The sequence below is a fragment of the Podarcis muralis genome, chromosome 4 (genome assembly GCF_964188315.1).
Source record: "Podarcis muralis chromosome 4, rPodMur119.hap1.1, whole genome shotgun sequence".
NCBI lineage: Eukaryota > Metazoa > Chordata > Lepidosauria > Squamata > Lacertidae > Podarcis > Podarcis muralis.
In genome coordinates, this window is record NC_135658.1 from 18,593,018 (window position 1) to 18,607,321 (window position 14,304).

Consider the following 14,304-nt stretch of genomic DNA (forward strand, 5'->3'; position numbering starts at 1 on the left):
ACCATTGGGTCACCTGGGTCTCCCTAAGCTGTTTCTGCGTCATGGCAAAGGACTGCCTTTGCATGAACTGGAACGAGGCCACAGCAAATCGAAAGCAATTGAATATGCCCTTCCTTTTGTCAAGAGTTGTGTCCCAATCCCTTCTTGGCCCTTCAAGCCTTAAGCAAGCCAGTCTCTCTTTGGCAATGCAAGTGGAATGCCAAATGTTAAACCAGGTGTGCCAACTTTGAGATATATTTGCAATTAAGTTGCTTCCACCTTACCTTAGTTTCCCTACCAATTGAGCTCAGATACAGAAAGTACCTACCTTAAGCAAATTCCCACGTGTCCAGAACAAGTGACAGCTGTACTGTACAGTCATGTTAGTGGTGACATCAGATGGTCATTTATCCTTGAGCGATTTGGAAGCACCTGAACATTGATTGCTCCTTTGGAAAGGAGGCCACAAGCAGCTCCATGGAAGGGTGATGCATAAATAAATATAAGGCGCTATTTTAAAGCTAAAAAGTAAAAATTAAATCATACACCAGTCTTAAATGTGCAATTGCTGGTTGGTTCCATGGGAGGGCTGGAACCCTTCAAATATGCTTGTTCTTGTGCGTTCCAAGTTTGACCGTATAAACAGTTGAAACACTACCAAGAAAGGGCAAGAGAACATTTTGGTACTTTGTTTATCATAGCTCTTTCCGTTTGAGACAATACATAGTCAATAATCATGTTAAAAATAGTAATGCACAGGAAAGTCGCCACCCAGGGCAACCTAATACAGTCAAAGGGCCTGCAGAGTAGGTTTTGGTCTACACAAGAGTCGGAAACCCGTGGCCTCCAGCTACTGCTTGGCTACGGCTTCCATCACCCCCAACCTGTGGCTGTGCTGGCAGGGGCTGATGGGAATTGGAGTCCAGGAAGATTTGAACTGGCACAGAGTCCCCCTACCACCATTGGTCCGAATAGAGAACAGAATGGTAGAACAGATTGTACCACTTCAGACTGCAGGTGAAGGAAATGGCATGTTTTAAATGCTCTGTTGTATGGAAAAGCAACCAGAGTTTAAAAACAAAGGGCTGAGCTAGGCCTATTCCCCCCATATTTCACTAGTTTGCCATTTGTAGGGAGCTTTATATTGGGAAGAAAATTATCCCGTTTCCCCCTGCCCTGTGGTCTGAAGTGGGACAATCCGCTCTCATTCAGCTGCAGGTATGCACCAACCCTAGGCAAACTGCAGTGCCCTAAGTTGTCATAATCAACGTCCACCGTCCGATCACAAATGAATAATTGCACCCTTTTGCTTCCAAATAACAGAAACCAATGCCGGCAAGTAACAAAAAGGAACAGGATTACGGTACATTGTAAAGTCAGAGCGATGCCATACTTGGCTGTGGCCATCTTCAGAAAGATCCTGAAGACACATTTGGGTTACAGGCAGGGTGTGCTTTCCAGCATGTAAACTGCACACTTGGGAACATTCAGTAAAAGTAGAGGCATAATGGCCAAGAAAGTCTAGAATGGGGACCTCGAGATGTCGAGCTCCCAGTTCCCATCAGCCTTGCTTTTAGCAGTTCCAGGTTGGGCCTAGTCTCGCAACATGGGGATTACATCAGTTTGGTCCACCATCCCTGCTCCCCCTTCTCCAGAGCCTTTTAAACCCAGGCAAACGCTTCCATCACTGATGAAGAAGACACTGCCAGAAATATAAATGTGGTGACCCCTCCATAATTTCTGCCACATCCATCCTGGGAAAGGCAGAACGCTGGTTTAGAACATGAATAACAACCAGCTAGTAATAGGTACAGTGGAACCTTGATTTACGAACTTAATCCGTTCTGGAAGACCGTTCTTAAACCAAGACGCGCTTTCCCTAATGAGGCCTCCCGCTGCCGGTGCCCTTCCACCGTTCAGCTTCCGTTCTTAGACCAAGGTAAAGTTTGCAAACCAGGACACTACTTACGGTTTTGCGGAGTTCGTAAACTGAAGAGTTCGTAAACAGGGCTGTTCTTAAACCAAGGTACCACTGTACTTGGAAACACATCACAGTCTTGCTTGAACTTGAAGATGTGGACATGCTCAACTTCTGCTGTTGCTTAGGGGTGGGGAACCCATGGCTCCTCAAATATTGCAGGACTACAATGCCCACCATCTCCAACCATTGGCCATGCTGGTTGGGGAGGATGTGGGCTGTTGCCTAACACCTGGGATCCAAGGTTGGTGAAACATGATTTATGGCAAGCCAGGGGCATCGGCAAGGATGGGTGATGGAGCTGTTAGTCCAACATCGGAAAGACCATGGGCTCCTGACCCCGGCACAACAGCAAGAGTTGGACACGCCGGCTTCTTCCAAGAGCATGGAGGATAAAAAAGCTAATTGGCTTGGCAGAGCTCACCTGTTTATAAGGCATTAGACAGGTGAGAGGAAAAGCAAGGAAACAAAATGGGTTCAAGATGGGTTTAGGCAGCAAGTATCTGCCCGTCACAACGCAATCACTTGTTTTCTTGCTCACAGAACCATTGGCGGAGAGGCCTATGGTAACCCTTTAGTGCTTTTAGCAGAATGTCCAGCATCATGCGTGGTCAAGGGGGAAGAGGGAGCCGGTGTGTACGCTGCACTGACCTGGGGGAGCCGCAATGGGTCTCTGTGCAGGCCGAGAAAGGCACCCTGCATGCATACATGGAATTATTAAGAGAGCAAGATCCCAACCCCCATCATCTTGAACCTTTGGCTGGGCCAGCTGGGGCTGAAGATCACAGCAGCTGGAGGGCCACACATTCCCCATCCTTGTTTTAAAGGCCACGGTGTCCAGAGTTGGGGAATGCACACTGCTGTGGTGTTCCTAAGTGAAGCACTTACATTTGCCCCCACCCCCAAATTAGTAAAGGTGAGGCTCAGCTTCCACAGAGTTGAGTTTGGGGGTGTTTTTGCTCCCTCTCAAAAACCTATAGTTTGTTTGCTCGGCTGAAGACACACCTTACCAAACCGGTACCAAGACATCGGCACAATAATGGCAAGCGGTGTCTCTCTCACACAGAGGAGAAACCACACTGGCAATCTCCGGCTACTTTGGTGCAGGAGGTGGGACTTCATGATCCTCCGGTCTGTCATCCTGAAACGCCCGTGTCTGCACACACACCACTGAACACGAGGCGGCTACAGCAGTACGACCGGGATGTGCCAGCACATACACACAAACATACAAATACACCAATCCCTTTTCAAGTCACTGGAACAATGCGATAGAACCCAAGCAACAGAGACCACCATCAGAAAGCAACGTCACATCACCCACAGCCTAACACTTCACAATGCGATTCCCAGTACGTTTCCCCCGCAAACCAACCCATGCAGAAAGGAGACCTTATCCAACACCATTGCCATAGTGTGTGTGTCAGTGTGTGGGTGCAATTCTTTCCCCAAAGTATATGATTTATTCTCTTTTTTCTGATGTCAGGAAAGACAAAACACGTACTCTTGGCAAGCTTCATAGCTCCCCATGTCCGCTTTGCCAATAGCAATGGAAACTGAGAATTGTGGTCCAACAACATCTGAACGCCACAGGTTCCCCATCCCTGCCCTAGGACAGTGTTGATATTTGTGTCATAGGGAATGATGATTTTCTTGCTGCTGCAACTTATGGGGCTGGAGAATGTCCCCCAACTTATGGGGCTGGAGAATGTCCTGAAAGGGGGATGCGGGCGCAACATGGAAACGTTTTTCAACGGAACTTTCAAATAACATGACGTTTCTACTCCAAGTAAGGCATTGCTTTAGCACTGGAACGTGGTTAACTATATTTAACAGCAAATTGCTAGCAAGTAGTACCCAGATATTAACGAATGTAAAGCTCTAAAGCCTCGTGACGATGCTCCCTTGTTTTGTTTTGTTTTGTTTTAACCCAAATGATGAGAATTAAACTTTATAGCGAGCCATTCTTTGTTTTTCCAAATCTAGAGGGATTTTCAGGTGACACCCCCCGATGGATAAATTTTGCTAGCTGTTGATGTTGCCTCTTGAAGCGGGGGCAAGCAAACTGTTGTTCATGGTCCACCCGTCGACTGCAGCTGCCTGCAGTGGTTTTTTTGTGGCTACAAACTTCCTCAGCAAATATGGCGGCCGTGCAGGAGCAGAACCTGCCATACAAAGCTGGCACAGAAACTTGTGTTCGGCTTCATACCTATACAAAGATGGCACTCCGTGAGTCAGATGGATTGCTGTCACCTTTGCTTGGGGAATCACTGGCGGCACAAAAAGGCTGCAAAGGATGCAAAGCACTGCCTTAAGAACACAATGAGATTGGGATTTCCTCCCAAATAATGGGACAAGCTCCTTTGTCGACAGTGTCTGGAAACCAAATGAGCGCAACTGCTTTTGTGTGCAGACCAAGATTTCCTAATTCTTCCCTTTTCTGGAATGTAGTTCTTTGTTGTTGCCATTTGTTTGGGTTCCTCTGAGTTTTTGGGAGCAGCTCATCAGATGGCGAAGGAGGGGACAGGATGACGCAAGCTGCAGTGTGCTCATACCACTGTTTGTAGTCTGCCGCTTTCAGTGTGAGAGCAACGTTCTCCGGTTCAAAGCAACACCACCGCTTTCACAACTTGAGCTCAATGAACAAGCGTCCTGGTTTCGTCTTGGGAGGCTGTGCCAGCAAGCTTCCTTGTAACTAGCGCCCCCGAGTAAGATAATTATATATGACGCCTTTAAACGACAATAAGCAGAACAAAAAAAGAAAGAAAAAAGGCTTTCGCTTCCTGTAGTGTTACATCCTTAATAATAATAATAAAGATTATAATAAACCCTGGTGCAGGGACGTAGCATAATAAATAGTGTGTCTGACCTGCTTTCTAAGTTCGCAAAGTTTTCTCTTTTTGAAGTTTCCATTTCTGGACAAGCTGCCATTATTGCGCGATTCTGGAGAGATGACAAATCAAAGAGTCTGCAAGCTGCGTCATACCACAGTCTGGACCGGGGTGGCACATTGGGCAGGAGAGCTGCCTCTCTCAGAGGAGGAAGTGGAACGGTTGGTGATCTCTCGCTGGAGCTCTTCCACCTTCTTCTGGAGCTCGGCTCGTTTTGCCAGGAGTTCCTTGTAGCGGTTGTGCAGCGGCTCCTACAGCAAGACAGGAAGCATCACACTCAAGTCTTGGGAGATGGAGGTTAACCACAGGTAGAAGCTTCATTTGGACCAGAGATCAGCTATTTATAGCCCCGAAGCTATTTTTAATGCCAGAACTAAGGCCCAGAACCCAGCAGAGTACATAGCTTGAAAGTTTTAAACAACCGTATTTTGCTTTTTTAATGTAAACAGCGAATGGAAATTTTTCTACTACAGTCATACCTTAAGCTTCGGGATAAGTATTTCCGGGTTGTGCGCTGCGGCGACCCGGAAGTAACGGAGCGCATTACTTCCGGGTTTCGCCACTCAGAAATGCGCAGACTGTCAAAATGACGTCACGTGCATGCGCGGAAGCGGTGAATCGCGACCCGCGCATGTGCAGACGCTGGTTGCGTTTGCTTCTGGATGCGAACAGGGCTCCGGAACGGATCCCGTTCGCATCCAGAGGTACCAATGTAATGTGTTTCTTTTCTTTCATCTTTTAAATTTTGTTTCCCTCTTTCTCTCTCTTCTTCCTTTTTTTAAAAAAACAAAACCTTTTCATCCCTCTATTATTTCTATCTTTCTGTTATTTTTGCTGCTTCTTTTTTTACTTCGCTCTTGCTTTTATAAGCCAGTCTCGGTTAGCAAGAAGACTGCACACAGATCAAGGTAGTGGATGGTTGGTAAATGACCCTGCATGAGAGACAGGGAAGGGAAGACCTCCCAGGGTAAGAGACTGGGATAAGAAAGGAAAGTTCCCAGGTGAGAAAGCTGGGAGGGTCCAGCTCTTTCTCTGTGGGATAAGAGTTTAGATCTACCTGGAAGAGAAGACTTTGTGTTTGTCTTTTTATGTTTTTCTTTTTGCTTAGTTTTTTATTTATTGCAATGCAGTATGAATAAAACTTTCCAACACAAAGAAAAGAAGAAAAAAGAGAGAACACAGCGAAGCAATAACATGTAAACCACAGTTTTTTAAAAAAGGTAAAGGACCCTTGGACAGTTAAGTCCAGTCAAAGGCAAATTAGGTGCAGTGCTCATCTGGCTTTCAGGTCGAGGGAGCCAGCGTTTGTCCACAGACAGCTTTTCTGGTCATATAGCCAGCATGACTAAATCACTTCTGGCGCAACAAGACACTATGATGGAAACCAGAGCGCACAGAAACATCGTTTACCTTCCCGCCGGAGCGGTACCTATTTATCTACTTGCGCTGGTGTGCTTTTGAACTGCTAGGTTGGCAGGAGCTGGGACAGAGCAACAGGAGCTCACCCCATCACAGGGATCCGAACCGCCAACCTTCTGATCGGCAAGCCCAAGAGGCTCAGTGGTTTAGACCACAGCGCCACCCACCTGCGTCCCATAGTTAATCACGTCTGGCAACGGCCCCAGCCTTTGGATCAAGCAAGATTCTTGTCCAGCAGCTCTCAGCCCAAGCATGCGCTCAGGCTGTGAAGAGCATGCAATGCAGAGAAACTTTGACCTCCCCGGTTTTCACCCCTTTCCTCCTCCTAGTCACCTTACCTGTGGCTTCATCCGCGGGTTCCACCTGATGTAGTAGCCTACCCAGAGTTCCAGGTGGCGCATGCTGGCCACAGGATACAAAACGTGGTTGGTGTAGCTGGCATAGAGGGGATTGGTGAAGTCTTCAAGCTGGCTGTTTATATAAGACCACAGCGAAACCGTCTTTTTGGGAAGGCCCTGAAAAACAGGAGGGAAGACGGATGCTTTACTGTATTTGTGGCACATTGGAATAATGCCTTAGCACAGTTCTGGGGAATTTTAGTAACTTGCAGAGTTAGGACTACTACTTCCATTATCCTTGACTAGGAGTCGCTGGAGGGCACCACGTTGTCTACTGCCTGCTCTGCAGAAGAGACGTGGATCTTCTATTTATTTCTTTTTCCCCGTAAGATTTTATTAAAGCCTTTGCACATGGATCCACATGTGGTGGAACTGTAAAAAGATCAGACAGTTTTGGGAAACGATTTATAATGAACTTAAGAAAATGTTTAAATGCTCTTTTCCCTGAAGCCTGAAGCCTTCCTGCTAGGAATTATGGGTAATCAATCTCTCTTCACAGGGAATTTTCAAAAAGGCTCAGGAGATTCTTTATGTATGCTACAGTAGCTGCCAGAATTCTAATCACAAAAGGTTGGAAGGGAGAAGCTACCCCACCCAAATCAGACTGGCAAAATAAATTAAGAGCGTACGCTGAACTAACGAGACTATCAGTAAGGTTACGAGACGTTACAGATGAAAAATTTACCAGAGAGTGGGACATCTACAGCGTTTATGTAAAAGAATACTGTCAAAATATCAATCCGTTGGCAGGTTTTGATTGAGTTTCTGTCCGTAATTATTCTCTGCGTTGATTATTTCTGTTATACAGTTTTTAAACCAATAAAGCATTAATAAAAAAATAAAAAAGATTTTATTAAAGCCTTTTCATGATACAATGAGATAAAAGGAACCAGTCTAAATAAAAACCAAAGCAGAGAAAGAAAGAGAAAAGAAAACGCAGAGTCCTCTCTCAAAAGGAGCTCTCAGATCTTGTCTCACCCAGAAAGTGGTAAACCCTCCCAGATCTCACCTGGGAGCATCCCTTTCCTCTCTCATTCTCTCACCTTAGGAGGTCTTCCCTGCCTCTCACTCTGGGTCCTTCCATCCACCTTCATGTGTGAGTAATCCGTGAGCCCCAACAACAGTACATAGGAAAGCAAAAGGTGTTTTCTTTTTTAAGCTGTCCCTGGGGTTTGGGGATGGTTGTTGCTGTTTTACCTCTTTGACTCTCTGCTGCTCGCTGTTACACAGAAACGTCCCAAACAAGCAGCTGTACAGGTGGTCCAGGACAGTGATCAAGAAGCACTCGTTGAATTCAAACGCAGTGGGAAACTTCAAAAGACAAGCGGTTGAGATTTTGTTTTCACTGGACACTTCCCCAACGGAACATGAAAACATTATTCCTGCAAAGTGTTTATACTCGAGAGAATATGGGGCTGGGGAGTATCGATGAGGAGAGAGGGGTGGGAGGGAAGGGAGAAATGGACCACCCCTCTTTTGACACCCAGTTAAGAATTAATTTTATTTGCAGGATTTATTGACCAGTTTCCACCGAAAGATCTCAAATCTATCTTATGTATTTATAAAAAAAATTATTTATACACCATCATTCTCTCTCTCTCTCTCTCTCTCTCTCTCTCTCATATGGAGTGGTCATTATCACATCTTGTGGTAGTAAGTTCCACAAGTTAAATTACACATGCGGACTTTGTGCTTTAAAAAGCAACAATCCCCAAACACCACCCTTGTACCTAAGTAACTCGAATCCTCTCCCAATAAAAGCTCCTTATTTAAAAAAAACAAATAAAAACCCCAAGCTCTGTCCCAACAAAAGGCCCGTATGTACCCCTAGAAATCTACCTGTCTTGTCATCTGCCAGACACAGTCAACAAACTGGAGGAAAACAGGAGATCTGTCTGCATCTGCATGGTTCCTGTCTCCGTGACCGACTCTCTAAAACAAAACGAGAGGCCACAGGATATGTATCTGAAAACCAGTGTCATTTATAGAAATAGGAGTCATACAGATTAAATCGGGCAAATCACCAGTGTACAGAGTCTACTCTGAGGATGACTTACCTGGATTAAGCCCTAAATGCGAGAGGAGAGCATAAACAGACCCACAGGACACAAAACGACACACAAATTCATTTGACAGGCATGTATGTACCTGTCATGTATGTATCAGTACTATCCTACCATTTCTGTTCCATAACGTATTTTTATTCTCTCTATGTTATAATATACAGTGGTACTTCGGGTTACATACGCTTCAGGTTACATAAGCTTCAAGTTACAGACTCCGCTAACCAAGAAATAGTACCTTGGGTTAAGAACTTTGCTTCAGGATGAGAACAGAAATCGTGCTCCAGCTGCGTGGTGGCAGCAGGAGACCCCATTAGCTAAAGTGGTGCTTCAGGTTAAGAACAGTTTCAGGTTAAGAACTGACCTCCGGAATGAATTAAGTACTTAACCTGAGGTACCACTGTATTCATGCTTTTAAATGTACCATACTTTTCTTTTCTTTTCCCAATAGTTTTTATTAATTTTTTTTCAAATATCTTAAACACAATACAGCTTAACAATATTATTCTCCTTAAAATCTATATCTTATCTGAATTAACCTCCCTCCACCCCTCTTCTGGCTTCCCTGCATTACTCTTATATTTAAGCGTGTTTACTATATATACATTCTATAAATGTCTATAATTCCTTAATAAATTTTTGTCTTCTACTTTAAACATACAATCCTTATTATATTAAAGCATTACATCTTATGGTCTAACCAAATGTTTACAATAAACGTTACGAGTTTTATTTCAGTCCTGTAAGTGTCTTTATTTACATACAGTTTTCTCTAAAGTATACCATAAATTTGTATACCATTCATTTTGGAATGTCTCATCGTCCTGCTGTCGGATTCTTTCTGTTAGCCTTGCTATTTCTGCATACTCCAATACTTTCTGCTGCCTAAATGGACCGTACTTTTCCGTGTATCAGACAAGTTTTTTTTAATTCAAAAATCATGTTAAAAATTGGGGGTTGTCTTACACATGGATAGTGCATTGTGGGGACGTGGGATTGGTTGCTGCCGCGAGTTGGAGATTGTTATTGGTGGCTGCGGCAAGGGCTGGTGTTGATTGGCTATCGATTGGGTGGGTGATTTGCTGTTTTTGTCGGTGAGGGGACAGAGGATAGATGGCTTTTCCTTGGTGTGCAAGTGGCATTGTCTGTCTGGCGGATGAGCAATTTTCAGCAATCCCCCCTAAGAAAAGGTCAACAACTCTGGGCAATTCTCCTCCCCAAAAGCTCCTTTCTTAATTCTTCTCTCCTCCCCTTTCTTAATTTTGAGTCCCCAAAATAGGAGGCATCTTATACACGTATATAAAAATACGGTAAGTTGTTGGGAGAACAATAAATTGTTGTTGTTGTTGTTGTTTTCTCCAGTCCTTGAGAAAAGTGGCCATATAGCACTAAGCTCGTTACCCAAACTTCTTTGTCTTGTTTCCCTTTCTTAGACATTTTTGGAACTCCACCAATTCCTTGCCAACAGCCCTGGAGCAGGTCCCAGCAGTCTGCCCTCCCTAACCACCTCTTAAATAATTTAAGACAGTGGTTTCCCAATGGGTGGTCTGCGGATCTCAGGGGGTCCGCATAACCCACCCAGGGGGTCTGTGGCACAATTCACACAACAAAAACTACATAAAGATATCAAAAGTTTCAAAAGTAGGGGGGGCCATGGCTTGGCTTTTGAAAAACAGGCAGTCTGAAGTATTTAGCTAATTGGGAACCACTGATTTAAGATATAGCAGAGAGGCATGTAATTTCAGGGGGTGAAACTTAATTTCTGCACTTTTCTTCAATGAGGGACATTAAAAATATGTTTTTGGGTGTGAGGAATTCAAATCTGCTACTTTTTTGTGTTTGGGGACCATTTAGCTTGGCAAGTCTTTGATGAAGAAGCACGTACACTTCTTTTGGGAAACCAAAGAATTTTAGTTTTACCATCTGAAAGTGTCAGGTAATGTTAAATACTACTACTACTGATACTTGCAGTTACATCATTAGTGTTATTAGAATTGGGCAATTGTTTTTAATGAGTTTCATGCAATTTTTACACACGTTCCATTTACCAAGCAAAACAAAATGATTATTAATTTAACCAAAATATCTTTTGGATTCCCTGGTCACGTTACAACTTTTTAGCACCCCTCATTCCTGGAATGCGAAAGCTGAAAAATTCCCACGCACCCTAAATTTCAGCAGTCAGTTTGGTAACTCCAGGGGTTGGCGACTCACCAGCTGGAATCTGTGCCCGAAACTCAGCCATTCCTTCTCCACCAGCACTTGAAAGCCCTGGATTGTCCGGTAGTAGCCGTCTAGCATAAGCATGGCAAGTGAGGTAAGCTGGGCCGTCCGGTCCCAACCATCACTGCAATGCACGACCACAGAAGTCTTGCCCGACTCCACTTTGTCGGCAATACGAAGAGCACCAGCGAGAATCAACTGGGGAGAAAAGGGACCTTGCAGCTGTGATATCCATTATAAACAGAGAATGGCCTGACATAAGACAACATAAAACCTCCCCCCGCACACACACATGACAATTAAAATTGAGAATGGGAACAAAGACTTGGGGTTTTGTCTGCATAGCCAGGTTACAGAGGTGAGGACTGAATGAGTGAGAAAGGATGTTCCACAAGGAGCGACCACACGTCTTTTTTTTACAATTTTGCAACCTGCACAATGATGTATGTCATGTTAGAAACTCAGGTACATAAGCTAGGCGCCCAACGGCTCCTTAAACCAGGGTTACATTCGCCAAAGCGGAATGCCTGGTTTCATTTTTGGGGCCGTATAATACGTCTTTTGGGTTCCTGAAATTCATTCTGATTGTGCAGGTGGAATATATGTTAGAATTCCTGCTCTGTGATTGTAGTCATGGGATTGTTGTCTTTCACATGACGGTATATGTTTTGACTCCACAGAGTGGGAAGTGACGGAGACAGGATGTTTGTGTTACTGTGTTCCGTGAAGTGGGACTATTGTCCTTTGTTTTTTCTCTTTGCTGTCCGATGCTAGAGAGAGAGGGAGCCATGCTGCAGTGCTCCGTGTGTGTTTATATGTAAATAAAGTAGATTAGCCAAAGTGCTGAGTTGCTGAGGTCTGTTATGCAAGTTGCGCAAACTCAGCGGATCCCTAAGTGTGTCGGTGTCGGTTGGCATTGGTCTCTGTGATGTTTGGGCTGAAGAAAGCTTATGAAGCTCCTGAACGATCGACCAGGGGGGAGAGAACATGCCAGTCGGGCATGTGTCTCTGCCAGGGTCCTACTTGACAATATAATGGATAGCATTCTATAGGATGTGCTGCTAGTGTGTGAAAACAGTCAAGATCCAAGGACCCCCAGGCATGCACCTCCAGAGGGTTGGAGACATCAGGTGCCATGCTGGCAAATGGACATCTTCACTTGGTCGCAAGTGGACAATAGCAAGGTGCAAAACGCGCCTGGCGAATTGCGAATGCTGGATGTGTGCATTCAGCAATATATAAAAGCATACAGAGGGCCCCGCTGGATCAGGCCAATGGCCCATCTGGCTCAGCTCTCTGTGTTCACAGTGCCCAACCAGAAGCTCACAAGCCCAACCTGAGGGCAACAGCACTCTCCTGCACCTGCAATTCCCTCCAACAGGCACTCAGAGCCACACTGCCTCCGAAAATGGAGACAGAACACAGCCAATGATAGCCTGATCTTGCATGAATTTCTCTAGTGCTTTCCGAAAGCTGTTGGCCATTGCTACCTCTTGTGGGAGTGAGTTCCACAGTTCCAGCTAGGGGCAGCTGCTTTCTATGTCTCAAAAGTGACAACTCATAAGCATTTCTAGACTTCCTGCTTCTAAGGCTCATCATCTACACACTCCTTTAACAAACCACACATTTTGCAGTTTTGTCTTCTCCCTCCCTCTTTCAGAAGTTGGGGCCGGGGGAGAGACTTCTTTTGAAGAGGCAGCCAGGTTTCTACACAAAACACTCGGATGAATTAAGCTTCCGCTCTCGGTGATCTCTTAGCTGCAATGTTGCAGCAGCTTCAGTAAGGTGCCGTATTTTTTGCTCTATAAGACGCACCAGACCATAAGACGCACCTAGTTTTTGGAGGAGGAAAACAAGAAAATAAATATTCTGAATCTCAGAAGCCAAAACAACAAGAGGGATCACTGCACAGCGAAAGCAGCGATCCCTCTTGCTGTTCTGGCTTCTGGGATAGCTGTGCAGCCTGCATTCGCTCCATAAGATGCACACACATTTCCCCTTCCTTTTTAGGAGGGAAAAAGTGAGTCTTATAGAGCAAAAAATACGGTAAGTCACAGAACATCTACAGGCTTCTGCATCTCTGATGCTGCAATTTGCAACCAGTCTGGTGCTGCAACCTGCCAAGGATGGGGGGAAGTTGCCAAAACCACACCGATACAAGGACCCACACAGTGCCAGTCTCTCTCTCTCTCTCTCTCTCTCTCTCTCTCACACACACACACACACACACACACACACACATATCAATGTACCTTGATGTGCTCCAGCCAATGGGTGGATTCCAAATTAGACAGCCAATGCGTCTCTTCTATGTTGGGATAGACAATCTCTTTTAGCTTCCTCAATGACTCTCTCATAACATGGATATTATGGATGTCCAGGAAAACCAACTCTGCGTTCTGATAGGCGTCCTCACTTTCATAACCTCCTCCTTTGGCCTGAAGAAGAAAATAAAGGTTAGACCGCCTTTGTCCCGAATAAGACCCTAAGCCTGCGGGTTGAACTTTCACAAAGTGTGTTGCCCTACGGCAGGGACAGGGAACCTGTGGTGCTCAACAGATGCGGCTTATGGGATAGGACCATCCTTTATCCAACTTTTCAGAATGCCTTTTGGGGACTGAGTGCTGCATTTTCTTTTTAAAAATGCTGCTTTAATTTACCACTCTTTTAATTCTACTGCCCCTTTCTAATTGTATTTTTAATTAAGTGTTCTGTTGGGCTGGAGCCAAGCCTGCCCCCGCTGCATATACACACAGAGCACATGGCTTCCCCCCAAATAATCCTGGTAACTGTAGTTTGTTAAGGGTACTAGGAATTGCAGCACGGTGAGGGATAAACTACAGGCCCCAGGATTCTTTGCAGCCCCAGCGAAGGCACCTGCTAGAGGAAGGACAATTATCGATTCCTCCTCCTTTCCTTTCTTCAAGTTCCAGAACAACCTCCCACACTTTTTCTGGAGCCTCCAACCCTCCAGAGAACATTTCTGGGAGGAAACAGGGGAGGGAGAATCTTATACAGTATCAGGTTTTCGGTTTGTTTGTTTTTAATTACTGCTCAGATTCCTCAACACAGTTGGGTAAGGATGGGGAACCTTTTACAGCCAAGGGCTTCTATTCCCTTTTTGGGGCAACATTTCAAGGGCCACATGCCAGTGGCAGGCAGGGCCAGTGCCAAAAGAGGGTGCAGAAACCAAGGGAAACCTTACTTCTGCGCACCAGGTGAGTTTTTGCACACACTTATACACCCAGGCGGGACGCGGGTGGCGCTGTGGGTTAAACCACAGAGCCTAGGACTTGCCGATCAGAAGGTCGGCCGTTCGAATCCCCGTGACAGGGTGAGCTCCCGTTGCTCAG

At 45.3% G+C, this 14,304-nt stretch overlaps 1 protein-coding gene across 3 annotated transcripts in view; it reads right to left on the reverse strand.

The window, feature by feature from the left end:
- Window positions 1-653: 653 nt before the first annotated feature.
- The window catches only part of MTMR2 (myotubularin related protein 2), a 55,447-nt gene continuing 41,796 nt past the window's right edge, over window positions 654-14,304 (reverse strand). The window contains exons 10-16 of one of the 3 annotated variants that reach the window (XR_013392511.1): window positions 13,204-13,389; window positions 10,943-11,149; window positions 8,505-8,597; window positions 7,863-7,976; window positions 6,606-6,782; window positions 4,827-5,099; window positions 654-4,687 (exon numbers count right to left, since the gene is read on the reverse strand). Coding sequence is in view for 2 of the 3 variants with exons in the window: in XM_028726124.2 (XP_028581957.2) it covers window positions 4,938-5,099; window positions 6,606-6,782; window positions 7,863-7,976; window positions 8,505-8,597; window positions 10,943-11,149; window positions 13,204-13,389 (939 nt within the window). In the remaining variant the exon portion in view is untranslated. The other 2 variants (XM_028726124.2, XM_077927007.1) reach the window with 2 other exon arrangements.